The sequence below is a fragment of the Gadus macrocephalus genome, chromosome 6 (assembly GCF_031168955.1).
Source record: "Gadus macrocephalus chromosome 6, ASM3116895v1".
Classification (NCBI taxonomy): domain Eukaryota; kingdom Metazoa; phylum Chordata; class Actinopteri; order Gadiformes; family Gadidae; genus Gadus; species Gadus macrocephalus.
Genome location: NC_082387.1, coordinates 23,780,581 through 23,806,987, shown reverse-complemented (window position 1 = coordinate 23,806,987; position 26,407 = coordinate 23,780,581). Strand labels below are relative to the sequence as shown.

Here is a 26,407-nt window from a genome sequence, read left to right as displayed (position 1 = left end):
CAAACTTCATCCATTGAGCATATATCCAGAACTCAAACACTTTAAAATCAGCCCATACTGCTGTTCAAGTCCTCCTCTCATGATGAAAGAAAGCGAAGCCTAAGACATGAAACTCAAGCGAAAGCCCAACTGGTACCAGGACCAATTGCTACTGAGCTGATTACAAACTTAATACAATATATTAATAAGAATGATTATAGATTAATTTGTAACATTTCCCCTGTTAAGTGTTAATATGTGATTGCACCCTTACTCCATGAACTGTGGTAGGAGGGTACCAGTATAATCCTGTTGACAATGTGTTACATGTTTTACGGTAACGTGATGATGTCACTACGCTCTAGCAGATGAGTGCGTCAAGTCAAGCTAGAGCGATGTTGTTGAATGACTGAGCGGCATCCAGTCGTGTATTCTGTAGGCTCTTCTGAACGGTGAATAAATATGCCATAAGGCTGAAGTGAATACTATTCGTTCTACGTATACTCCACCACGCCAGCGACAAAGAGTCACCACTCGATCTAAGCTTTACAGCCCCGTGTGTTTTAACCATCACTGATGTTGCGATTGTTGACGTTAAGGAAGGCCGCTTCCCCATACGCTACACTCTGAGAGATAGTTGGGACGGAGGCGATGAACTCTTTAGCTCTTGGGCATGGTTCATGATATATTTTCTCAATACCATTTATGCATGTTACGCTCGGCCGATCTCTCTTAGAACTGCATTATACATCCTGAACATGTGTTTGATGTGAACGCACCTTCATTTACATATGACGCAAGCCTGCATCCTTACCCAGCTCCCCACAGTGGTTCAATAATCTGTGGACTTGGGTACAGAATCAACACTATATACATATATATACAACAACTGAGGACATATTTATACGTTTCCCTTAACAGCGATATTCCTAAATCGTCAGCATTGCAAAGTTGCATTTTCCCTGTTGCTAAATATCAAGTTGTTATTCACAAATTCAACCACAAGTTTGATACCCATACGCCTATATCTCTTTATCAATTCGAAGTCCTCTATTATCTCCAAAACATTTTGTCTCGCTGCAGCCATTTTCTGATTATTTGTGAATAGGTCTTACTGAGTTAGGTGTCCTCTCGAGGACTTTAAAGCTCTCCTAGACTTGGGTTCTACTTTTGGGCCAATAATACTTTGTGAATTGCTCTAATTTAAATCAATTAGGAGTCCAACATTTAAGACTGACACGCCCATTATTCTTAAGGGTTTCTCCTAAATCAGCCACTAACCCTAACTTTTAACCCTAAGATTCTTTGGGAATATGGCCCCTGGTCTAGCCCCGTACTCATCCCTCTAGCCCTTAACTCATCCCTACATCCCTTAACTCATCCAGGTAGCCCTTAACTCCTCCCGCTAGCCTTTACCCATCAATGTAGCCCTTAACTCATCCCTCTAGCCTTTACCCATCAATGTAGCCCTTAACTCATCCCTCTAGCCTTTACCCATCAATGTAGCCCTTAACTCATCCCTCTAGCCTTTACCCATCAATGTAGCCCTTAACTCAACCCTCTAGCCTTTACCCATCAATGTAGCCCTTGACTCATCCCTCTAGCCTTTACCCATCAATGTAGCCCTTAACTCATCCCTCTAGCCTTTACTCATCAATGTAGCCCTTAACTCATCCCTCTAGCCTTTACTCATCAATGTAGCCCTTAACTCATCCCTCTAGCCTTTACCCATCAATGTAGCCCTTAACTCATCCCTCCGGCCCTTAGCTCATCCCTCATCCACCCAGAGGAAGTCTAGGGGCCTCCGGGGCCCTGGGCCCCAGAGGGTCTCTGCCCCAGGAGCTCAGACCTCTTTTTTCTAGGACTTCTTCTTCCATTTCACTGTTGTGTACAGGACATCACAGTCGGCCCCTTCTCCCAGTCCAACAGCCCCTTCTCCCAGTCCAACAGCCCCTCCTCCCAGTCCAACAGCCCCTTCTCCCAGTCCAACAGCCCCTTCTCCCAGTCCAACAGCCCCTTCTCCCAGTCCAACAGCCCCTTCTCCCAGTCCCACAGCCCCTTCTCCCAGTCCCACAGCCTCTTCTCCTGCTCCAACAGGATCCTCTCTTGGTCCGACCGTGTTCATCAGTGTATCAATGTTAGCATAGATGTCCTCCCCACTTCTGAAGAACACCTGAGTGAGATATATATATTATATATATATATATATATGGATTTACTGATTGGGATGTCAAAAAGACATCACACACACACACACACACACACACACACACACACACACACACACACACACACACACACACACACACACACACACACACACACACACACAAAGACACACATTTTTACACATTTGACTTATTTCATGGGAGCTCAGACTTATGGGAGCTCAACTCCTACTGCCTCACATGTTACTCACACCCTGGTTTCCCGGGTTAAAAACGGTTAAGATTAGGGTGACCTTGGGACAGAGATAGGGTTAGGGTTACCTGGATAAACATAGGGTCGGGTTAGGGCAGGGCTCTACACTAACATTTTTTTCGTGCCCCTAAGTTAAAAAATTTAGGAGCACAGGAAAAAAAAATGGGGGCACAATAGGTTTTTGTTTCGAACATTTATTAGCGTGCAGAAATTGCACACACCAACAGCACCAATTTACTAAAGTAAAATTAAGACAAATAAATGGACAAGATTCAATTTAGGCTACACAAAACAGCACCAATTTCTGCTTCCACCGTACCAGGGGTTATTGGGCTGGGACTGGGTGCGATTTATATAGAAATCGGGACAGCGAGAATGCCAAGTGGACTCGATGTGTTTCACCACAGCATCGCGTTCCAGATTAGGGTTCCCGTTATAAACAGAGGAGCCTGCCATTGCCGATGGGGCAACCTTACAAAATGTACAGACTTAGCATCATAAACTAGCCACCCGAAATCCTTCAACCAGTCGGGGGGTGAATTTGTAGACTTTATCGACTACAGTAACAGCATTAAGTTTCTCCACGCAGTATATTCATAATATTGTAATGACCACGGAAAAGGCAGTGAATTAAGTATTGATCAGACAGCGATTTAGATACTTAATAAACGTTGGAACACACACGATTGGTAACCATAGCAACGTAGGCGAACAAACCCCCTAAACCCTCCCGTAGTGCTCCCCGCGCTACGTCCATCCAGAGGCGCACAGAGCTTTCGGCCGTGATATTATAAATGCAATACAATTATATTATATCATATACTATTCTATATAGAGCTCGGGAGTCGCAAACGGCCACAATCACTTTCTCCTCCATGCTGCGGTTCACCCCGGACTGCACTGCAGGGAACGGTTTGCCGGTTGAAAACTGATTGGCTGTTACGTTGCACACGTCACTCAGTGACCACGCTGTTGAACGCTGATTGGCTGTCATCACGCGAATGTCGCGGCAAAGTTTAATGTTTCAACTCGAGCAAAAGTGGCGTGCTGCAAATCCACCTGAAATCCACGTGAACGCGCTCGCACGTGCCAGGCAAAAGTGTCGCGATGCAAATGGAATCGCTGCTTTGTTTGGAATCGTTTCGCCCCTTCGCGTTTGGTGTGAACGCACAGTATAGTGCGCTGTGGAGAAGTCACTCGCACGCGTGCTCCTGTTTTGTTTTTCTCGTTCGCACGCCGAAATATTCACTCGCAAATGCGAGTGAAATGGGCGCACTGTAGAGCCCTGGGTTAGGGTAACCCATTTACAGATAAGGTTAGAGTTACCTTGGTAAACATAGGGTTAGGGTAACCTGTTTACAGATAAGGTTATGGTTACCTTGCTAACCATAGGGTTAGGGTAACCTGTTTACAGATAAGGTTAGGGTGACCGTGGGAAAAAGATGGGGTTAGGATTATCTGGGTAAACATATGGTCGGTTTAGGGTAACCTGTTTACAGATAAGGTTAGGCTTACCTTGGTAAAGATAGTGTTAGGGTTAGCCGGCTACAGATTGTTTTCAGATAGGGTATCCTGGGTATAAATAAGTGGAGGCTTACCTTGGAGTTCCCTTGGTTGGGTGGAGCTTTGTTGAGTAGGCCATCACTGCCAAGTCTTGTCCGGGTGGCCATCTTCCAAGCTCTGGAATGTTAACAGTTGGGAAGAAGAAGAAGAAGAAGAAGAAGAAGAAGAAGAAGAAGAAGAAGAAGAAGAAGAAGAAGAAGAAGAAGAAGAAGAAGAAGAAGAAGAAGAAGAAGAAGAAGAAGAAGAAGAAGAAGAAGAAGAAGAAGAAGAAGAAGAAGAAGAAGAAGAAGAAGAAGAAGAAGAAGAAGAAGAAGAAGAAGAAGAAGAAGAAGAAGAAGAAGAAGAAGAAGAAGACCATTTTGATTGACATCGTGATTAGCTGAATTGATCCCACTGCCAGACAGGGAAGGTGGTTTCAATTCAGATGATGACCTCGGTGTGACTGTAAGCTAAATATTCGATAATGAGAATAATTAAATAATCAGTGAAGAAATGGACATTCGTACGAACAATGGCTAGCAGTCCATGTACCTTACGGCACACGCTGTTGCAAACAGCAGACCCGCGGCTAGAACTGCAGTAGCAGCTATCCAGGGCAGTTGTTCTGAGTGTGAAAAGGTGGCATCAGGAATTTGTGATTTGACCAATCACTGCATTTTAAGAATCCCTTGTGCTTATTATTGAAAGACCTTGTAATGACTGATCAGCCTTACAGCTGGTGGTGCAATAGGGTCCCTTTATCTCCCTGAGGACAGACCTGTCAGGGTTGGCTGTGTATCCAGGTGGGGGACAGGAAGCTCCTGGCTGGTGTTCCCGGCAGCGTTGGAGCTGTGGCAGGTCAAGGCTGTCAGACCAGCAGGGGCCCTCATTGTGAGGGAGCTCCTCAACGTGGCGTTCTCCAGGTTGACCTGGCTAACAGACACGTCTTCAGAACCCGACACCAGTTTCCCATCCAACCGCCACTCCAGAGACGGTGATGGTCTGCCCACGCTGTCGCAGGAACATCGCACCCAGGGCGCAATTCTGCTGCAGGCTGAAGAGGGCAGGATCCTGGGAGGAGCTGTGAATACAGGGAAGGGGGAGGACAACATCAAGAGAGAATTTGGAGAAGTCATCTTACTTCCTGTTTAACAAAAAAAATTGTTATCACTACTTCACCAAACTCAGGGTTGTTCCTGGTTTTGAGTAAATCTTACTTCGAATTATTGATCAACACACTGCTTTGTCTTCTGTCTTAGATCGAGGAAACCTTTAGATACATCACCAAGCTAGGGGTGGTTTCCTGTTTTGAATCAACTTACTTTGAATGTCGATCTTGTAGATATTAGACGTTTCAATGCCAATGTCATTCCTGACTACACAGAAGAAAACGTCATTGGCGTTCCACAGCTGGATGGACAGAGAAGATCCAGTCCCGATCTTAAGGATGTGTTCTCTGTGTATTCGGTACCAGGTGAACTCGCTGACAGCAGGGTTTGCATGACTGGAGCAGGTCAGGTTCAGGCAGCCTCCCTCTCTGGCTGGAAGACACGGGCTGCCGACAGCAGAGGTGTTCCTGGGGGCAACTGAGAGAGAACCCACCAATCAGAGCCTAGCCCTCAGCTCCGCCGTCATGTTGGGCAGATGTTGTGAATTTAACAAAACTGTTCTGAATACAAGAAAATATAGTGAATTAATAGAAAAACAGGAGAAGCGTCAAAAGTTTATCAACCCACTGCTTTGTCTTCTAAGATCAAGGAAAAAAAGGTATACTACAGAGAAGATCAATACAAAAAAGTAAACAAATTATAATGTACTTTTCATTGAAAAGGTAGTACATTGACTCACATAAGATACTGAGTTGGTATCTCGTAGACGTCACAGTTTTGTTCCCAGATGGTATGTAGTAGGCCGCAGTGCAGGAGACATTGTTTCCATGGTGGAGGTGGGAGGCGTTGAAGGTCAGAGTGGAGGTCACGGTATCGTTCTGCTGGAGCTGGGTGCTGAGCCCCAGGGCGGGGGTCCACGTCACAGTGGGGGGGTGGGTGTCACAGTAGGACAGGGCAGAGCACCCCAGCTCCACAGGAGTCCCCTCCACCATCGGCTCCTTGGGGGTGGTCAAATGAGGTGCATCAGGGAGCCCTGGGTACCAAACCAATTTAGAGCGGTTACTATGGAGACCCAAGCATTACCAGCATTCAGCATCATCTGAACCACAGTAAGACCAATAGGACTTAGAGACATGTTTGTTTCAGTCAGGCACACATTGCACTTACCCTTGATCTGGATGGTCACACTGTATTTTGAAAAATCATATTTAATCGATTTCCACAGTCAATTCTAAAATAATATTGAACATTGTCTTCAAGTACGTTATTTAATGTTGTAGTACAGTTGTACGCTGTTAGATTTCCCCTGAATGTTGTAGCACTGATAGTTATTTGATCTTTTTTCCATATTGGTATACATCCAGGATGTAGATTGACTTTATACTGGTCCGGCACGGTGAAGGAACAAGGAACGGTAACACAGTGTCGTCACACTTGCTGGCACTAGGGCCTTACATTTTGCAGCGTTGCACCCAGCACCTTTAAAACAAGAGTTTGACAAATCCAAAGGATCAATCGATGCATAAACGTTGACAATATATTTTAATGCAACATTGAACTTCCTGAAAAAACAAGATAATTTATCTGAATCAATTAAATTATTATTAGTAAGTTAAATTATTTCCTAAGATATTAGTTATTATCATTATTATTGTCATTATTATGTTTGATTTGTATGGTATGCTTCTAATTTGTTTCAAAATCTTACTTTTTAATACATATGCATTAACAGAGCAAGTACTACATGTATTATTATTATTAGTACTACAGAGGGTAAAAACAGAGACTACAGGGAGAACTTTAGTGCTACAGGTATTAAGAAGGTAACTACAGGTTTCAACAGAGAGTGTTGAGATGTTTACCTTGCAGGAGACTACAGAGCAGAAATAGTCTCCAGGATCCAGTCATGTTCTCCTCCAGAACTTCATCAGGAGAAATACAAAAATCTCATTAACTTCTGTACTACACTTAATATCGTACAACCCTTAAGGTATTCAGTACTACACTTATAATAATAAGACATTGTTAAATGCTATTGAAATGTTTATTTCAAAATACCAGTAAATCTACCACTTTTACCATGACTAATTAAACTAATTTTCCATCATATAATACCGATATTCAAAGAAGAACAATGATAATAACCATGCACATGTGATGTATTACCTTTAAAGATAACATTTGGACATGTTCAACTCTTGAGAAGTTTAGACAGAGATATAAACAGGAAAACAAAAGATAACACCCTTACATTAACTAAAACAGGTATAGCTTGAATAAAACTAAAAATAATATACATAAATATATGTAATAGACATTAGACGTGTAATACAACAGTAATTATGTTCCTTTGTTCTATCAACCAGACATAGAGTTGACTTACGTGATAGAGGTGAAGGACTTGATATGAAGTTCCAGAAGAGTAAAAGCTTTACTTCATCTTTCTCTCCACGCCTGGGTGAGGTGAGTGAATGAGGAACTTATTCAAATGTACATGAGCAGAGTCATAACCTAGAGCTGAGCCAACACACAGGAAGAATATATAGTTAGAGATTAAAGGTTCAACAAAACCATATACCAATATTAATACTGCACTGTATGACTGTTGATTAGTAAATACTCTTAATACTGTTAATTGCTACTACTGTTAATAATGTCAACGCTGTTAATGCAGCTAATACTGTTCTCTATTAATACTATTGATACTGGTCTCTTTTAATACTGTTACTATTGTAAACACTGTTAAAGCCGTTCACACTGTTCACTGGTAATACTGTTGATACTGACTTCTATTCATTTTGTTAATAATGTTAACACCGTTCATGCGGTTCTCTGATGATACTTTTCTCTGTTAACACTGTTGATGCTGTTCTGTTAATCTCGTTGATACAGTTCTCTGTTAATTCTTCTCACTGTTGAAACTGTAGATAATGTTCTTTGTTAATACTGTTTATACTGTTGATACTGTTCTGTTAACACTGTTGATACTGTTCTCTGTTAATCTCGTTGATACAGTTCTCTGTTAATTCTTCTCACTGTTGATAATGTTCTTTGTTAATACTGTTAATACTGTTGATACTGTTGACACTGTTCTGTTAATACTGTTGATACGGTTCTCCGTTGATACTGTTGATACTGTTCTGTTCATACTGTTCTCTGTTAATACTGTGATACTGTTCTCTGTTAATACTGTGTTTAGACCCGGCTCTAGGCCGTAATAAACTATTGGAGAGGGTGATGATTGAAAGAGTAAACTTAACATAATTGAATGAAGGACGACCGCTAAATTGAAGTAATGACATGTGTAGATCAGCAGCATCAGTAACACAGTAAGTGGATGACGGCTATATGTTATGTAGTGGTGAAGAGTCGACAAAGCAGGGTAATGGAACAGAAAACGGGAAGTTGAGCAGCCTGCACAACGGAAAGCGAGTGCACTGGGGTCGAGGGCTTGAAGACTGCGTCATTCAAAATGGCAGCTTCTGAGAACACATGACAAGGGTGCTTCCCAAGCCCCCAGGAACAGTGCATACTTCCGCAATCCACCAGTGCTCAGCGGCCAAGCCCGGTATTGCAGCTGTTTAAGCGGGCTGTGGACGGGTCCCTCGATTCAAGGGACCCAGAAGTAGATATCTCCGTTCACTCCAATACAAGTGGGGTACAGGAATGTGTCTCCGCAAAAAATGTCTGGATATCAATCAAAGGCTTGTAGTGGTTGTAGCACGGAACCCTTTAGCAGACGGAGCGACCGTCCAGTTCAGTCTGGTTTGACTTTCCGAATGTACGTTTTATTGTGTTGTGTTCATTAAAACTTTGTGCTGGATACTCCGCCTCCGACTCCCGTCTCTCGGCACTACACTGGTGACCACGACGTCGGTCTCGCTTAAGCTTCAAGAATCAAGACGAACATGGCGAATAATGCTTTTATTAAGTTGCCGGAGTTCTGGGAGTTTTCGCCCGACGGCGTGGTTCGCACAGACGGAGGCGCAGTTCGCCATCCGTGACGTCACGGACGACACCGCACGCTACTACCACGTCGTGTCGGCGCTGGGGAGATCCACTGCGACCCGGGCGGCGAATTTCATAGCGAATCCCCCGGACCACGGCAAGTACAGGGACCTCAAAGCCTTCCTGTTGAAGACTGTCACAGTCGGAGCGGGCCCAACGGTTGTTGGCTATTCGGGGCCTCGGGAACAGCAAACCGTCTGAGCATATAGAGATGATGCTCAACCTGCTGGGTGCGGAAGAACCTAACTTCCTCTTCATGGAGCTGTTCCTCCAACACATGCCACCGCAGGTCCGGACGGCGCTCGCGGGCACGAGTATTACTGAGCCACGCGCATTGGCGGAGGAAGCCGACCGTATTTCCTGGCTGCTCAGAGTTTCGCACCCAAAGTGCTAGCCCCAACACGCAGTGCCTACCCACCGGACAGTGACAGGCTAACCAACAGAGCCCCAGTGGCCGCCGATGGCAGTGCCAACAATGGTATGTGCTATTTTCACGCACGTTTCGGCGCTAAGGCAAAGAGGTGCCGGTCCCCGTGCAACTTCAAACCGACGGGAAACGCCAAGGCTTGCGCTCATTAGTGGCCGTGAGTGCAGGCCCGTCAACCCGGCTATTGTTCAGGGACACTCTCTCCGGCCGCGAGTTTCTTTGCGACACCGGCGCTCAGAGGAGCGTCCTGCCGGCTACGGTGGAGGACACCGCCCCTGGCGTCCACGGTCCACAGTTGAGGTCCGCTAACAACACACCCATCCGCACGTATGGTACAACGACTGCAGACCTGTGCTTTGGAGGCCAGCGATTCAGGTGGGATTTTGGCACGGTCGACATCTCCTTTCCCCTCCTCGGCGCGGATTTCCTTTGCGCGCAGAATCTGCTGGTAGGCGTAAAAAACAACCGCCTGGTGGACGCACGGACGTTCTCCTCGTTTAAATGTGCCCGCGGTCGAGCGGCTTACGGCGGGCTCTCCAGCTCCCTCTCAGAGGGGGACGAATATCAACGCCTGCTCAGTTCCCCGGTATAACCCGACCTACCTTTTCCGCGGTCACGGCGAAACATGGTGTAGAGCATCATATAGACACCAAGGGCCCACCCGTCTACGCTAGGTCCCGACGACTTAACCCCGACAGGCTGAAGGTCGGAGCGCCTGGGCATCATCCGCCGCTCGGACAGCCCCTGGGCCTCACCACTCCACATCGTTCCCAAGCCAGACGGCGGGTGGCGACCCTGTGGGGATTACCGCCGCCTGAACAACGTTAACACGCCCGACCGCTACCCAATCCCGCACATCCAGGACTTCTCAGCACACCTGGCGGGCAAGCGGGTCTTCTCGAAGGTGGACCTGGTGCGTGGTTACCACCAGGTGCCGGTACATCCCTCGGACATCGCCAAGACATCGGTGGTGACGCCGTTCGGGTTATTCTAGTTCCTGCGTATGCCGTTCGGACTCAAGAACGCAGCTCAGACCTTCCAGCGGTTAATGGACTCGGCGCTCAGGGAGATGCCCTTCGTTTTCGTTTATTTGGACGACATCCTGGTCGCCAGCTCCTCCGAAAAGGAGCACCAGGGTCACCTACGCGACCTCTTCATGAGGCTCGACCAGCACGGACTAATCATCAACCCGGCCAAGTGCCTGTTCGGGTTGTCCTCCATCCACTTCCTGGGGCATCTCATCAACAAAGATGGTGGAGGTCGTCGAAGGTGGAGGCGATTTCTGCTTTCCCCCACCCGCACACGGCTCGGGCGCTCCGGGAATTCCTGGGGACGGTGACGTTTTACCACCGGTTCATCCGCCAGGCGGCTCACGTCATGCGCCCGCTGTACGGGGCTCTCAAGGACAAGTCCCCTGGCCAGGCTGTCGACTAGACGGCGGAGAGGGAGAAGGCGTTCGAGGCCACGAAGGCCGCCTTGGGCCAAGCCGCCATGTTGGCCCATCTGTCGCATGATGCCCCCATCGCCATCACCACCGACACGTCTGACTACGCCGTCGGCGCAGTGCACGAACAATGGGTTGATGGTGCCTGGCAGCCGTTCGCCTTTTTCAGTCGCCAGTTGACCCCCAGGGAGCGCAAGTACGGCGCGTTCAACAGGGAACTCCTTGGACTCTGGCTGGCGATCCGCCATTTCCGGTTCCTCCTGGAAGGACGAGAGTTTGCGGCTTTCGTGGACCACAAGCCTCGAACATTCTGCATGTCCAAGGTGGCGGAGCCGTGGTCTGCCCGCCAGCAGCGTCAGCTTGCGTACATCGCTGAGTACACCACGGACATCCGACACATTGCTGGCAAGTCCAACGTGGTCGCAGACTGCCTCTCGAGAACAGTCATCGGGGCCGTCCAACTGGGCCTGGATTACGTCCGCATGAGCGTGGACCAGGCCTCCGACCATGGGGTCCAGGCCCTGAGGCATTCGGACACGGGATTGCGCCTTGAGGAGGTCGCGGTTGGCAGCTCGGACGTGAGGCTATGGTGTGACGTCTCCACGGGCCAGCCTCGACCGCTGGTCCCGGTGTCCTGGCGCCGGCCCGTTTTTGAGGCGTTGCATGGCCTTTCCCACCCCGGCAGGAAGCAGTCGGTGAAATTGGATTCCCAGAGGTTTGTGTGGCAGGGGCTTAGAAAGGACGCTAGTGCTTGGGTCAACTCATGCGTTGACTGTCAACGGTCCAACGAGCACCGCCATATTAAGGCCCCCCTTGGAGAGTTTACTGTTCCCGAGAAGGAGGTTCGACCACCTCAACGTCGACCTGGTGGGACCGCTTCCCTCCTCTCACGGGTTCACCTACCTCTTCACCATGGTCGACACGACGACCCGCTGGCCTGAAGCTGTTCCCCTCTCCTCGACACCGGCTTCTGACGTGGCGCTCGCGCGTTCATCGGCACAAGGGTCAGGCGCTTTGGGACTCTGCAGACCTCTCCTCGGACCGGGGCTCGCAGTTCACCTCGGAACTCTGGAACGCGGTGGCTGAGGGGTTGGGGGTCAAGCTGCACCGCACTCCCGCCTATCATCCCCAGGCGAACGGCTTGTGCGAACATCTCCACCGTTCCATGAAGGTGGCCCTACGGGCCAGCTTGAAGGACGGCGACTGGGTAGATAGGCTGCCATGGGTAATGCTCGGCCTCAGGTGCGCCCCTAAGGAGGACCTGCAGTCCTCTTCGGCGGAGCTGGTCTACGGGCAGGCCCTACGAGTGCCAGGCGATTTTATTCCTGACGCCTCGGTTCCCTGGTCGGCGGCCAGACAACGTTCCTCCCTGCTGGAAACCACTAAGGTTTTCGCGCCTGTTTCCACGTAGCAACACGGCACTCCCACTTTCCGCATGCCCCCCGATCTGCGCACGGTGGACTATGTTTTCATTCGCCACGACGCCCACCGTGGTCCCCTACGCCCTCCTTAAGATGGCCCGTTCAGGGTTTTGAGCCACGGAGACAAGTGCCTGGTGGTGGACATCGGGGGTAGGCCTGAGACCGTTTCCTGGGATAGGGTTAAGCCGGCTAACGTGGACATTTCCAGACCGGTGGAGGTGGCGCAACCCCCACGCCGGGGACGTCCGCCTGTGCCGCGCCCCGCGCTGGCCGTTGAGACTCCAGCGACCTCGTTGACCCCCGGGACCTCCGAGGTGGTGGGCGGCGCCGACGTACCTGCTGCTTCCGCTGCCTCGGCCCCTGTCCTCCGCTCGAGACGGGGTCGGGTCGTCGCCACTTCCCGTCACAAGGACTTTGACTATGGGTGAATTCTGGGGGGGCTTGTGTGGTGGTTAACATAATTTACCCACGGAACTATGGGTTGGGGGCGTGTTTAGCACGGACCCTTTAAGCAGACGGAACGACCGTCCAGTTCAGTCCGGTTTGACTTTCCGAATGTACGTTTTATTGTGTTGTGTTCATTAAAACTTTGTGCTGGATACTCCGACTCCCGTCTCTCGGCACTACAGGCTCATAATTATCTTCATGCCATCTCCAAAAAAAATTTACGTTTTTTCTTTTCAAAACGCCACCTCAAGCGTTTTATTAGCCGTTCTCTCTAATTATTTTTTGCTGGAGAAGGAGGTGTGCAGCTGAAAGGAGTCGTAGTGAAACAAATGTTGTTTATTTCGACCTGGCATCCGAGAGGGCCTAGTTCAGTGCTCCGTTAACGTGTCCGATTTTTAGACTGGTTCAGCTGCTGCTCAATAACTCTCACGGTCCTCTGCTTGCGATCATTGTGATTCACCATATATTGATCCATTTATTCAAAAGATCAAAAGACAAAGAACAGATTACGGTATCATTTTATATTATTGTTAATAGTCTAACATTTCAGCGTTGGTATTTTCATTAGCTTGTTTAGCTACCCATGTATGACAGTTAACAATGTTGGTGTATTACAATTATTTATGTGTGTAGGCCACTCCAACTTCGTTGCTGGTTGAAATGTAAACATTTATTTGTACATAAGTTATTGATTGCATTTTTCGTAAATAGTTAGTTGGAAAGGATCTGTTTCGTAAGCAGTGTGACACTTGGAGCTTGCATGACGGAGCACAAGTTGGCACAAAGCACTCAAAACTGCAAAAAGACATCGTTCAATTGTAGACTTGGAGCTTGCATAACGGAACACAAAGCATAGTTTAATAGTGCATTTCTTTTTAAACAGCACATCCGATCCATGACCTCTGTAATTTTTGTACATTTAAATGTATGCCCATCACTAACTGAGTTTAGCTTTATCTATTATTACTTTTATTTTCTACCCTTTTCTTAATGTTGTGTATTTTGTTTTTAAGATACAACAAGAGAAACCCAAACATATCTTATGGTCTAGTATTTATCTGCATGTTTCATGTATTTATATGTTTATTTGTGACTGTCTGAGTTTGTGATGTGAGTCTTTGTTCTTTGTTCCCACTCTTGGCCTGCACCTTGAGCCCTGTAAATGGGCTTTAAACTAAGACAGGCCTTTTATATTTTTTTGTTTGTGATTGATTGTATGTCACAGTCTATCTTATTAATGATACAAAGCCTTAACTAAACCCCTTCTCTTCTGTTTGCAGAAACTGGAAACTTCAGAGTACATTTTATCTTAAGTTAGAAAATCTTTTTTGTTTCCTCATCAGATCCCAGTCCATCATGCTCCTGTACTTGTCTGCCGTGCCGCCATCATACCTCATGCATCACCTCTCAGCGCCCTGCCCAGCTGCATCTTATTCCGTTACTCCAGCTCTTTCCAGCTATTTCACAAAAGTGACAAACACGCTCCACCCAAGTGTTTTTAATCTATTATTAATTATACATGTAAGGTGTGCTGAAAGGTGCCCATCAATAAAATGCATTTTATTAATATTTTTATTAATAGAACATTATGGCTCCATCAAAAGCAAAGTACACCTGCCATTTACTGTTATCATTTATACTATCCTAGACCTCTTTAATCTTATTTACATAGGCCTACAGTATGCCTGATTTCCTCTGAATGTTTAAATAAAAAAATTCCCTGTCCATGTCAGATCCCTGTCGATCATACTCCTGTTGTTGTCTTCCTGCACACCTGACTGCTTCCTCCATCGATTGCGGGCACAGCCCTCCCCCTGCACAATATTTCATGTTAAATACATTTCAGGATCAAGTTTGAGATTCAGTTTCAGTATTACTTGTATTTGAAACCTGACGTGGGGCTGGCACCATCATATCTGTCTTATTTATTGCACCCACACATAATAGGTCCATGATACCATGTGGGGTCATTTCAGACTCCTTTGCTTCCTTACGGGGTTGTGAGTTCCCTGGGTACACCAGCTGATGGGTCTGTATATATATTGGTCATTTGATTCTCGTTTCAGAAACAGAAATATATTTAAAAACGAGTGGTAATTATTATTTCTGTTTTAACATTCAAAAAGGTATATACAAGGTGCTTTTCTTATAAAGTCAAAAAGCAAACTAATCTAAAATAATAATTGTTAAACATATAGAGAATCATCGGGGGATTACTTCCATGGTCGTACACATTAGACATTGCTGTAAAACCTAGAAGATACGTGACCTATGTTTAATTTGCCAAAGGGATAGAATTACAATTAAGACATTTATTAATTTCAATAGATTTGCTGTCATGTTTCACACAATGTATGAAACAGTATATATTGCATTAAAATTCACTCTGGACAACTACAAGCATTCTCTACCTGGGCTGTGAATGCAAAATCACCACCAGAGGGCAACATAACCCTTCCGAATGGATCTTGAATTAGTGAATTCTTTAAATGTTGTGTATTGTCTGCTGCTCCACACAATTGCATATTGAGCGTATAGGGCGGGCCGCCACTGACACTGATGGTTACCAACTTAGCAGCGATGCTAGTGGTCACCATGACTACAGGTGGTTACCAGGGGCGACCAGGGAACTAGTGAATACCAGGTTCACGAGTTGGTCCTAAGGCCTACCAGGGTCAAACGTTGTTCTCAGGGTTTACCAGGGCCGTATAATTGCAAGTAGGCTAAACACCATATGATATCACCTTTATATTCATCGTAACCAATAAGAAAAAGAGAAAAATAAGGAAAGAAAAACATAGAGAAAAACAAGCAGTTATTTTGATCTACAGTGAAACTATTAAGCGATATACTAACTATGAAAATATCTACCTGGAAAAAAATACTTGGTCATCATAAACTGTTTACTGAGTATCTTCAGTGAGCTCCCTAGAGACCGGTCGTCCTGGGTGGGAGCCTGCAGGGCCTATCAGGCGGGAGGAGGCTGCATCACGGTGCGTTGAGACTGGGGAACCGGCTCTCAGAACAGCCTCAGCAGGGCATAATAAGTGTACGTAACTTGTACTTGAGGAGTGGTTGGCAACCGTCGTCACACTCTACACTGTCAACGCTCAACTGCGCCCCTGGGGTTCAGTTCTCCATGTCCTCAGTCTGCTTGTAGGCTTCTGCTGCTAAATGACACAGTGAATGTGTACGAATTTAAGTGGACTTACCTTATAATACAGACGACCACGCATACTAAGCCCACGATTATCACAGCAGATTTGCCAATGCACAGCACCAAGTCTGGAATATTAAAGATCTGTGAAGGAACTGTGGATACAGCGAAGGGGAAAAACAACATGAAGAGAGAATTTTAAGCAAGTCATACTTCCTGTTGAACAAAAAGGATTGTTTTCACTAGATCACTAAACTCAGGGTTGTTCCTGTTTTTTAGTCAATCTAACTTTGAACGTCGATCTTACAATAAGCAGTCAGAGTCATCAAAAAAAGCAGAACAAAAACTGAAATGAGTACCTAAAAAACATATTCAGGTTTGAATGAATTAACCTTTTCATTTGCTCACTGATTTTGAGTCAATCATACTTTGAATTATTGATCAACACACTGCTTTGTCTTCTGTCTTAGATCGAGGAAACCTTTAGATACATCACCAAGCTCAGGGTTGTTTCCTGTTTTGAATCAACTTACTTTGAATGTCGATCTTGTAGACATTAGACTTTTCTGTGCCAATGTCATTCCGGACCTCACAGAAGTAAACGTTATTGGCGTTCCACAGCTGGATGGACAGAGAAGATCCACTCCCGATCTTAAGGATGTGTTCTCCGTGAATTCGGTACCAGGTGAACTCGCTGACAGCAGGGTTAGCATGACTTGAGCAGGTCAGGTTGAGGCAGCCTCCCTCTCTGGCTGGAAGACACGGGCTGCCGACAGCAGAGGTGTTCCTAGGGGCATCTGAGAGAGAACCCACCAATCAGAGCCTAGCCCTCAGCTCCGGTGTCATGTTGGTCAGATGTTGTGAGTTTAAGAAAACTGTTCTGAATACAATAAATTAGAATAAATGAAATGAAAAACAGGAGGAGCATCAAAGTCTTCTAAGATCAAGGGAAAAAAAGGTATATTACAGAGAAGATCAATATAAAAAAGTAAACAAATAATAAAATGTACTCTCCATTGAAAAGGTAGTACATTGACTCACATAAGATACTGAGTTGGTATCTTGTAGACGTCACAGTTTTGTTGCCAGATGGTATGTAGAAGGCCGCAGTGCAGGAGACATTGTTTCCATGGTGGAGGTGGGAGGCGTTGAAGGTCAGAGTGGAGGTCACGGTATCGCCCTGCTGGAGCTGGGTGCTGAGCCCCAGGGCGGGGGTCCACGTCACAGTGGGGGGGTGGGTGTCACAGTAGGACCGGGCAGAGCACCCCAGCTCCACAGGAGTCCCCTCCACCACCGGCTCCTTGGGGGTGGTCAAACGAGGTGCATCAGGGCGCCCTGGGTACCAAACCAATTTAGAGCGGTTACTATGGAGACCCAAGCATTACCAGCATTCAGCATCATCTGAACCACAGTAAGACCAATAGGACTTGTGATACATGTTTGTTTCAGACGGACACACATTGCACTTACCCTTGATCCTGATGGTCACTGGGTTTTCATAAAAAGTATATTTTAAATCACTTCCATCATAATGAATTTTAAAATAATATTGAACATGGTCTTCATGTACGTTATTGAATGTTGTGGTACAGTCGTATGCTGTAAGCTCCCCCCTGATTGTTGTAGAACTTATAAGTTGGTTGCTTATAGGTTGATCCTTACTTATATACCACCATTTTCTGCATCCAGGCTTTAGCCAGGCATCAAACCTGTCCCTCACGGTGAAGGAACAAGGAACGGTAACACAGGATCCATTGAGTGTCGTCACACTTGCTGGCACTAGGGCCTTAAATTCTGCAGCGTTGCACCCAGCACCTTTAAAACAAGAGGTTGACAAATCCAAAGGCTCAATCGATGCACAAACTTTGACAATATATTTAAATGCAACATTGAACTTCCTACAAAATACGATCATTTATCAGCATCAATAAATTATTATTAGTTAGTAATATTATTTACTAAGTTATTAGTTGTTATTATTATTATTATTATTATTATTATTATTATTATTATTATTATTATGTTTGATTTGTATGGTATTCTTCAAATTAATTTCTAAATCTTACGCTTTAAAGTAAACACTGAGTAATTAAGAAGTATTAGCAGAGTACTACTGGTATTGACAGAGGATCACAGTGAATACTACAGGTATTAAGAGAGTACAATAGGTATTAAAAGAGTACTACAGAGGGCACTACAGGTAGTAAGAGAGTAATATAGGCATTAACAGAGTAGGTACTACAGGTATTATTAGAGTACTACAGAGGGTAAAAACAGAGACTACAGGGAGAACTTCAGTGCTACAGGTATTCAGAAGGTAACTTCAGGTTTCAACAGAGAGTGTTTACCTTGCAGGAGACTACAGAGCAGAAATAGTCTCCAGGATCCAGTCATGTTCTCCTCCAGAACTTCATCAGGAGAATTAAAAAAATCTCATTAACTTCTGTACTACACTTAATATCGTACTACACTTGAGGTATTCAGTACCACAGTAATAATAGTAAGACATTGTTAAATGCTATAGAAATGTCTATTTCAAAATAACAGTAAATCTACCACTTTTACCATGACTAATTAAACTAATTTTCCATCATATCATACCAATATTCGAAGAAGAAGAATGATAATAACCATGCATATGTGATGTATTACCTTTAAAGATAACATTTGGAAATGTTCAACTCTTGAGAAGTTTAGACAGAGATATAAACAGGAAAACAAAAGATAACACCCTTACATTAACTAAAACAGGTATTGCTTGAATAAAACAAAAAAGAATATACATCAATACATGTAATAGACATTAGACGTGTAATACAACAGTAATTATTTTCCTTTGTTCTATCAACCAGACAGAGAGTTGACTTACGTGATAGAGGTGAAGGACTTGATATGAAGTTCCTGAAGAGTAAAAGCTTTACTTCATCTTTCTCTCTACGCCTTGGTGAGGTGAGCGAATGAGGAACTTATTAAAATGTACACAAGCAGAGTCATAACCTAGAGCTGAGCCAACACACAGGAAGAAGATATATTTGGAGATTAAAGGTTCAACAAAACCACATCAACCAATATTAATGATGCACTGATTAGTAAATACTGTTGCTGTTCTCCGTTAACACAGGGCTGTAATCATTGTTAATAATGTTAACAGTGTTAATGCAGCTAATACTGTTCTCCATTAATACTATTGATACTGGTATCAGTTAATACTGTAACTAATGTAAACACTGTTAAAGCTGTTCACACTGTTCAGTGGTAACACTGTTGATACTGTTCTGTTAATCCCGTTGATACTGTTCTCTGTTCATTCTTCTCACTGTTGATAATGTTCTTTGTTAATACTGTTGATACTGTTCTGTTAATACTGTGTTTAGACCCGGCTCTAGGCCGTAATAAACTATTGGAGAGGGTGATGATTGAAAAAGTAAACTTAACATAATTGAATGAAGGACGACCGCTAAATTGAAGTAATGACATAGATCAGCAGCATCAGTAACACAGTAAGTGGATGATGGATAGATGTTATGTAGTGGTGTAGAGTCCACAAAGCAGGGTAATGGAACAGAAACGGGAAGTTGAGCAGCCTGCACAGCGGAAAGCGAGGCCGTTTCTCAATTCCTAGCACGCGTGCTACGGACTCGATGACTTGCAAGTACGGACTTGGCAAGTCCGTACTTCAAGCAGACTTGCGAGCACGCGAGTACGTACCTGCAATTGGAACAGCAGCGGACTCGATGACGTCACCACCTCTGCTCGTCCGTTAACTGTGCTACGGCCTCATTTAGGCATATACTACTGAATATAAACAAATGATATAAAACAAAATCCCAGCCTCTTTAATTTTCAAATAGTATGTAAATATTCTGAATGAATAAAATTTGAAAAGATATGCGTGTCCTGTCATGTGTATAAGTTATACACACTAACACACACGACTTTATATATCTATATATATTTATATATTATTATTATTATTATATTATATATTATATAAATATATATATAAGTTAAGAGTAACTTAAAAAAAAGCTACAGTTGTGCGTCTTCTCCATATTGTCCGCCATCGTACTGCTGCGAGTGCGAAATGCATCCTGGGATTTATAGCGGTTGCAAGCACACACGAGCCACCTCCGATGCATGCTCGCTGCCGAGTGCAGACGGCTGGTCTAACCTGTGCTCACTGATTACTCAATGTGAAACAGGTGTGCAGCCTCACCCAGCACCAGAGTCCAATCAGACTCCGCCAGCTGAGGCTGCTTAAACCAGCCATCACACACACACACACACTGCCACAGTGGCCTTAGGCCCCGTTTACACGAGGACGCTTGCGGGTAAAAACAACAAAATATTTTATCGGAAGTGCCTTTCGTTTAGACGTTGACGGCGTTTTTGGGGCATGAAAACGCATACATCTGAAACCATGTGCCCGTACAAGGAAATAAACAAACATGCAGATTATTTCCATGCGTCGGACCTTCAAGCTGCTCTGGCAGCTCTAACAAGCGTACAGGAGTCTTTCCACGAAATGTACAGGATATGTACAGATAGTATTACTGAACAGAGAAGGATCTGTAATTCTGTTTTGGTTTTTGCGGCATGGATAAGAGAAGGAAGATTCTACGCATGCGCTCAGACATTGCGGTTTTGTGTGATAGTGTATCACAGCACCAACTAGCCGCCTGCCATGCATACCCAATTGAATTCCACACATTGGCAATCTTGACAATCTATCGCCAAATTAGGTTACACGATAGTGCTTGAGACAGATGAAATCCATTGCTTTATAAATCTTCAGGACTTCCACTTCAATACTGATAATTCTGTTCTCTTACTGTAAAGTGTTCAGTGTTCATACTATTGATGCTGCTCTTAATACTGTTAATAATGTAGGCCTACTCTGTCAATACGAATACTTTTAATATTGCTATCTGTTTATACTGTTCCCTTCTGAAAATGCTTACTGTTGATACGGTCATCTGATAACACGGTTTATATTGTTCTCTCTTGATACTTTAAACACTGCTCTTGGTTAATACTGACCAGGAAGACTGGTTGGTACCATGGGCCCCACGTTATGCTAGTTGTTACCTAGGACGCTAGATGTTACCAGGGACGCTAGATGTTACCAGGTATACTGGTCAGTGTTGGCCCTAGGCAAGACTTACTTTGGGGCCACTCCCTGCCTTGAGCTGAAAACTGTGACTTTAAATAAAAACAAAGGACTGCAATTGTTTAAAAGAGATGGTTACACATTTTAATCAAAATTAGACATTGCTATAAAACCTAGTAGAAACTTGACCAATGTTTATTTTGCCAAAAGGATAGAATTATTATTAAGACATTTATTAATTTCAATAGATTTGCTGTCATGTTTCACACAATGTATGAAACAGTATATATTGCATTAAAATTCACTCTGGACAACTACAAGCATTCTCTACCTGGGCTGTGAATGCAAATCACCACCAGAGGGCAACATAACCCCTCCGAATGGATCTTGAATTAGAGAATTAATTAACTTTTGTGAACTGGCTTTACTGGTCCACACAACTGCATATTCAGCGTATGGGGCAGGCTGCCACTGACACAGATGGTTATCAACTAATTTAAGAAAAGCTATATACTAACTTTTTAAAATATCTACCTGGAGGAAATACTTGGTCATCATGAACTGTTTACTGAGTATCTTCAGTCAGCTCCCTAGAGACCGGTCGTCCTGGGTGGGAGCCTGCAGGGCCTATCCGGTGGGAGGAGGCTGCATCACGGTGCGTTGAGACTGGGGAACCGGCTCTCAGAACAGCCTCCTCTCTCGGTCCAACAGGCTCCTCTCTCGGCCCAACCGGGTTCATCTGCATCCCGTTGTTAATGTAGATGTCCCCCTCACCTCCGAAGACGACCTGAGACACAGAATGGGTCTTCAAGCACAACAGAGCTCCACAAATATCGCAGAGGTCAGTGTGGAGCTTGTATCCACGTTACCTGGGACTCCTCCTCGTCTGGGGGGGCTCGCTTCACAGTGGCAGCGTTAAAGGACCGCGTCTCCTCCCCCACTTTCCGGGTTCTGAAACCAAAAGAATACACAGTAGAGCAAACTGTATATCAGAGGGGGTAGGATGGTCTATTGGCCAGGGGGTTTGGAAACCAGTTGAAAGGTTCTGGCAGAGCTGTCATAGAGAGAGCGCTGTCCCACTCCCGTTGACCGGAATACAACCGGAAAAATAATGAGCACCAGGGGGGGGGGGGGGGGGACTAGACAGTGTATAATGCATGGGGTGGACTGAGCTAAATATAGTACAATTAGATTCTCTGTCTATTTCTGATTCGCTGCTACATAGATAACAATCCACGGGTTATTGTAAATAATTTGATTTGTCCCACACACAACTGATGTGTGATAAACCTTTTTAGATCAGAAGCTCCAGCACTGAAGCTACACGACGTGACGAGCACCTGGCAGTGCTGTTAATCCTCTTCATAGTTTTCTTTAAATAGCCCTCATCTGAATTAAAATGATAAGTATATGTATTTAGCAAATAAGATGCATATATCTTGCCTTAAACGTTTTCAAATTTATTGGACAAAAATGCATAATAAGTGTACGTAACTTGTACTTGAGGTGGAGTTGGAAACCGTCGTCACACTCTACACTGTCAACGCTCAACTGCGCCCCTGGGGTTCAGTCCCCCATGTCCTCAGTCTGCTTGTAGGCTTCTGCTGCTAAATGACATCTATCTGAATTCAACAGAGAAAGTTGTGAATTTGTAAACACAGTGAATGTGTACGATTTCAGGTGGACTTACCTTATAATGCAGACGACCACACACACTAATCCCACGAACATCACAGCAGATTTGACAGTGCACAGCACCACGTCTGGAATATTAAAGATCAGGATTTAGAATGTGTTGTCAGGAGGTTTTTGTTCATGGTTTTGTGTTTGCTCTGTTTGAACCAATCAATGTATTTAAAAGCCCTTAGGCTGATTAGTCATCGTGAGCCATTAAGAAATCACGCCACTGGTGGCATCACAAGTTAAAGTCTCTACCCAGATCTATGATTGGTAGATCAGCGATCCATGTGGTTCAGTCCACCAGGACGGTGACGTGGAGCTTGAGCTACCCATCCACATCACCATCTTGGTAAACAGTCCCGTTTTTGATGTCACAAGTGACTATATTTTGAAAGACCTTGTAACGACTGATCATCCTCACAGCTGGTGGTGCAATAGGGTCCCTGTGGTCACACCTGTCAGGTTTGGCTGTGTGTCCAGGTGGGACACAGGCAGCTTCTGGCTGGTGTTCCCAACAGCGTTGGAGCTGTGGCAGGTCAAGGCTGTCGGCCCAGGTAAGGCCTTGATTGTTAGGGCGCTCCACGAGGTTGTATTGTCCAGGTTGACCTGGCTAACAGACACGTCTTCAGAACCCGACACCAGTTTCCCATCCAACCGCCACTCCAGAGACGGTGATGGTCTGCCCTCGCTGTAGCAGGAACATCGCACCCAGGCTGCAATTCTGCTGCAGCCTGAAGAGGGCAGGATCCTGGGAGGAGCTGTGGATACAGGGAAGGAGGAAGACAACAAGAAGAGAGAATTTTTTTTCCAGCCATCTTACTTCATGTATTACGGGACAAAAATGCATTACTCATCACCAGGTCTGCATCCGAGCCTTCGTACTACACACTACAGTGTATACCGTTCTCTGCCGTTCTACTGGTATTCAAGCCAAAAGTATATATGTTTTTGGACTAGCTACGGTGTCCCTAAATATAGGCTGATCCAAACCGTGCAATATGTGTTTATGTCATTGATGCAATGATAATTACCATATAACTGCATGCATCAATAATCGGTTTGAAGCACACAGCTGTGCTGAGCCGCCGAAAGTTGGAACTTTTTTACATGAGGTTAAATCACCCATCCTAGTTGAATTAGTCAACCCTTGACTATAATTTTGCCTCATGCCATTTCTCAGAATAGACAAGCTGAATAGATAAAAGCACCTTCAATGTAGACCAGCCCGTTACAGTAAGCTTCCCCAAAGTTAGATCAGTTCCAACAACACCATGTGTATTCAAGGAAAGTGCTTAGAGTGCCGCAAGTAGTAGACCATTGCTTAGTAGTAGAACATAGACATAAGGATAGTGCCATCCCTGCTGGAAGTATTAGGCCATTGCGTAGTAATAGACCATAGACAAGCTGTTTCTCAGACCATATAAGGTACCTGTTAAGATTTGAGCAATGGACTTTCTGCCTTGCAAGATTTCTCTACTCATTGACGTATTGAAGGACACGTAGCAACAGGGAGCGATCATTATATGTTTAAGAAGCAGGATCAAATAATTATATTAGAAATCAATTAGAAACAATTTTGGCCAAATGTTTTTCAGTTCAATCAAAATTGCTGGATTTCTAGTGAAGCAAAGTTCACTGGCACAGATGGGTTAGGGTTAGGGTCAGGAGAGAACCTACAGTGGATGGCGCCATCTTTATTATACTGGTCTGTAGAGAACATTGCTGTATAGAACCATCCACAACCACATTGGGACTCTGGGACTTGGACCTGAAGATCACCGCATTGCCTCATCACACTACATCGCATTAAATGCAACAAAACCAAACTGTGTTACCAGAAGGTCCTAAAATAAATAAAAAATAATGACCATTACTCACACAAAAAGTTGATGGTCAAATATTGTTCGAAGGAGGCGTTGCTTAGTCCTGTGTGGCGCTTGTAGAGGGAGGAGCAGGTGATCCTCTGTCCACGGTGAAGCGGGGAGGCATTGAAGGTCAACACAGAGGTCACAAGCTCATCTTCCACTGTCTCCTGGGTGTCTCCAAGGCTTGGTGTCCATGACAGCGTGGGTCGGTACGGACAGAGGATCGGAGCGGAGCAGGACAGCATGACTGGCCTGCCTTCAACAACCTCCACTTGGCCTTTTGGATTCAAGACCGGTCTCCACGCATCTGTTAACCACACCCGTCAGGAATTAGTTAAACCGACGAAACCAAATAAACTGTATGGAGCACAATTAATGTAACATAATTAACCAAAATATGAACCTTTAACATCGACCACAACGGCAGTAGTGAATTTGTATTTGAGACTGCTTTGACAATTTATTTTGAAGAAAAGCTTGGATTTGAAGGCGGGGAGGTTGTGGAAGACAGTTGTGCAGTCTCTGTTCAGGAGATTCCCCTCCAGATCTCCCTGGTAGAGGTTTCGATCTCCGTCGAGGCTGGAGTCAAACACTGGGTCTTTCCTAAAATCCTTAAACCATTGGGCTTTACATGCATGGTCCAGGTCAGTATCCCAGCCGCGCTCCAGCGTGAAATTGCAAGGGATCCTCACACAGGAACCCTGCAGACCCTTCACACTCTGGGGCAGAGACACGGTCCAGCTCTGGCCTCCGACGCCTGCGGGAAAGACAGTCAAACTTTTATTCTAGAACTAACACACTAGCCACAACACTCATCAAACGTGCTACCCCGTACTACTGGGGGGGTAATTAAACCTCTGCATTGAACCCATCGAGAAGCTAGGAGCAGTGGGCTGACATAGGGCAGCGCCCGTGAAACCACTCCGGAGGTAGTGCCCTCGCCTTGATCATCGGAGTGGCAGGAGTGGCAACTTAAATGTTTTTTATAGTGCCTGAGGAAAACCGGATTACCGAGAGGAAGTCCACATGAACCCGGGACAGCATAAAAACTCCACACAGAAAGACCCCCCCCCCCCACACACAAACACAAACACACACACACACGCACACGCATGCACGCACGCACGCAAGCACACACACACACACACACACACACACACACACACGCACACACACACACACACACACACACACACGCACACACACACACACTAAACGTTTACTGAACGTAAACTTTACCACACTACACATAAGGACCTTACTGAAGTGAAATGACATGGTACCATTACATGGTACTTAAATGTAGGATACCAACATTTCTGCAGTTTTGTTTAACAGTATTAACGTCTGATCCATCTCTTACCTTGGAGATGACACCATAGGAGGAGGATGGTAATGGATCTCTCCATGTTCTTAACAGAATCTTCTTTCAGTTCTGCATTGATTCATGTAAGGTGCAAAGGTAAAAACTTAAAAACAGTTCCACTGGTTCTGTAGGCCTACTAGCTTGTGATCTTCACGTTGCCATTTTGTCAAAAGCATATATGAACAACACTTTCTAACAATACAGACCAAACATGTACTTCAGCATAGGACTGTACTTCCTCTGTAAAGAGAACAAGGCGTTCGAAATAAATTAAAAAATAGTGTTGTAATTCCATTTGCCCACCCAAATCTAGAGATGAAAACGCATGTCTCTCCACATGTATTTACCTGAATGAGTCCCAGAGTTATTACGCAGTGTGGTCAGCTGCGGTCTGGCAGATAAGTCATCGCTAATGGTTAGTTGGTCAGACC

The 26,407-nt window shown here is 45.1% G+C and overlaps 1 protein-coding gene across 1 annotated transcript; it reads right to left on the bottom strand.

Annotated features, from left to right (window-relative positions):
* Positions 1-26,407, bottom strand: LOC132459132 (uncharacterized). The gene is made up of 16 exons (XM_060053511.1): positions 26,324-26,407; positions 26,183-26,216; positions 25,974-26,045; positions 25,014-25,367; positions 24,620-24,917; positions 24,449-24,513; positions 23,201-23,503; positions 22,756-22,828; positions 21,935-22,016; positions 21,796-21,852; positions 17,031-17,255; positions 16,489-16,756; positions 4,721-5,023; positions 4,495-4,567; positions 3,999-4,080; positions 1-2,152 (listed from the first exon to the last, which is right to left on the bottom strand). Exons 2-16 carry the CDS (start codon positions 26,199-26,201, stop codon positions 1,838-1,840), a joined length of 2,589 nt encoding a protein of 862 aa, XP_059909494.1. The 5' UTR covers positions 26,202-26,216; positions 26,324-26,407; the 3' UTR covers positions 1-1,837.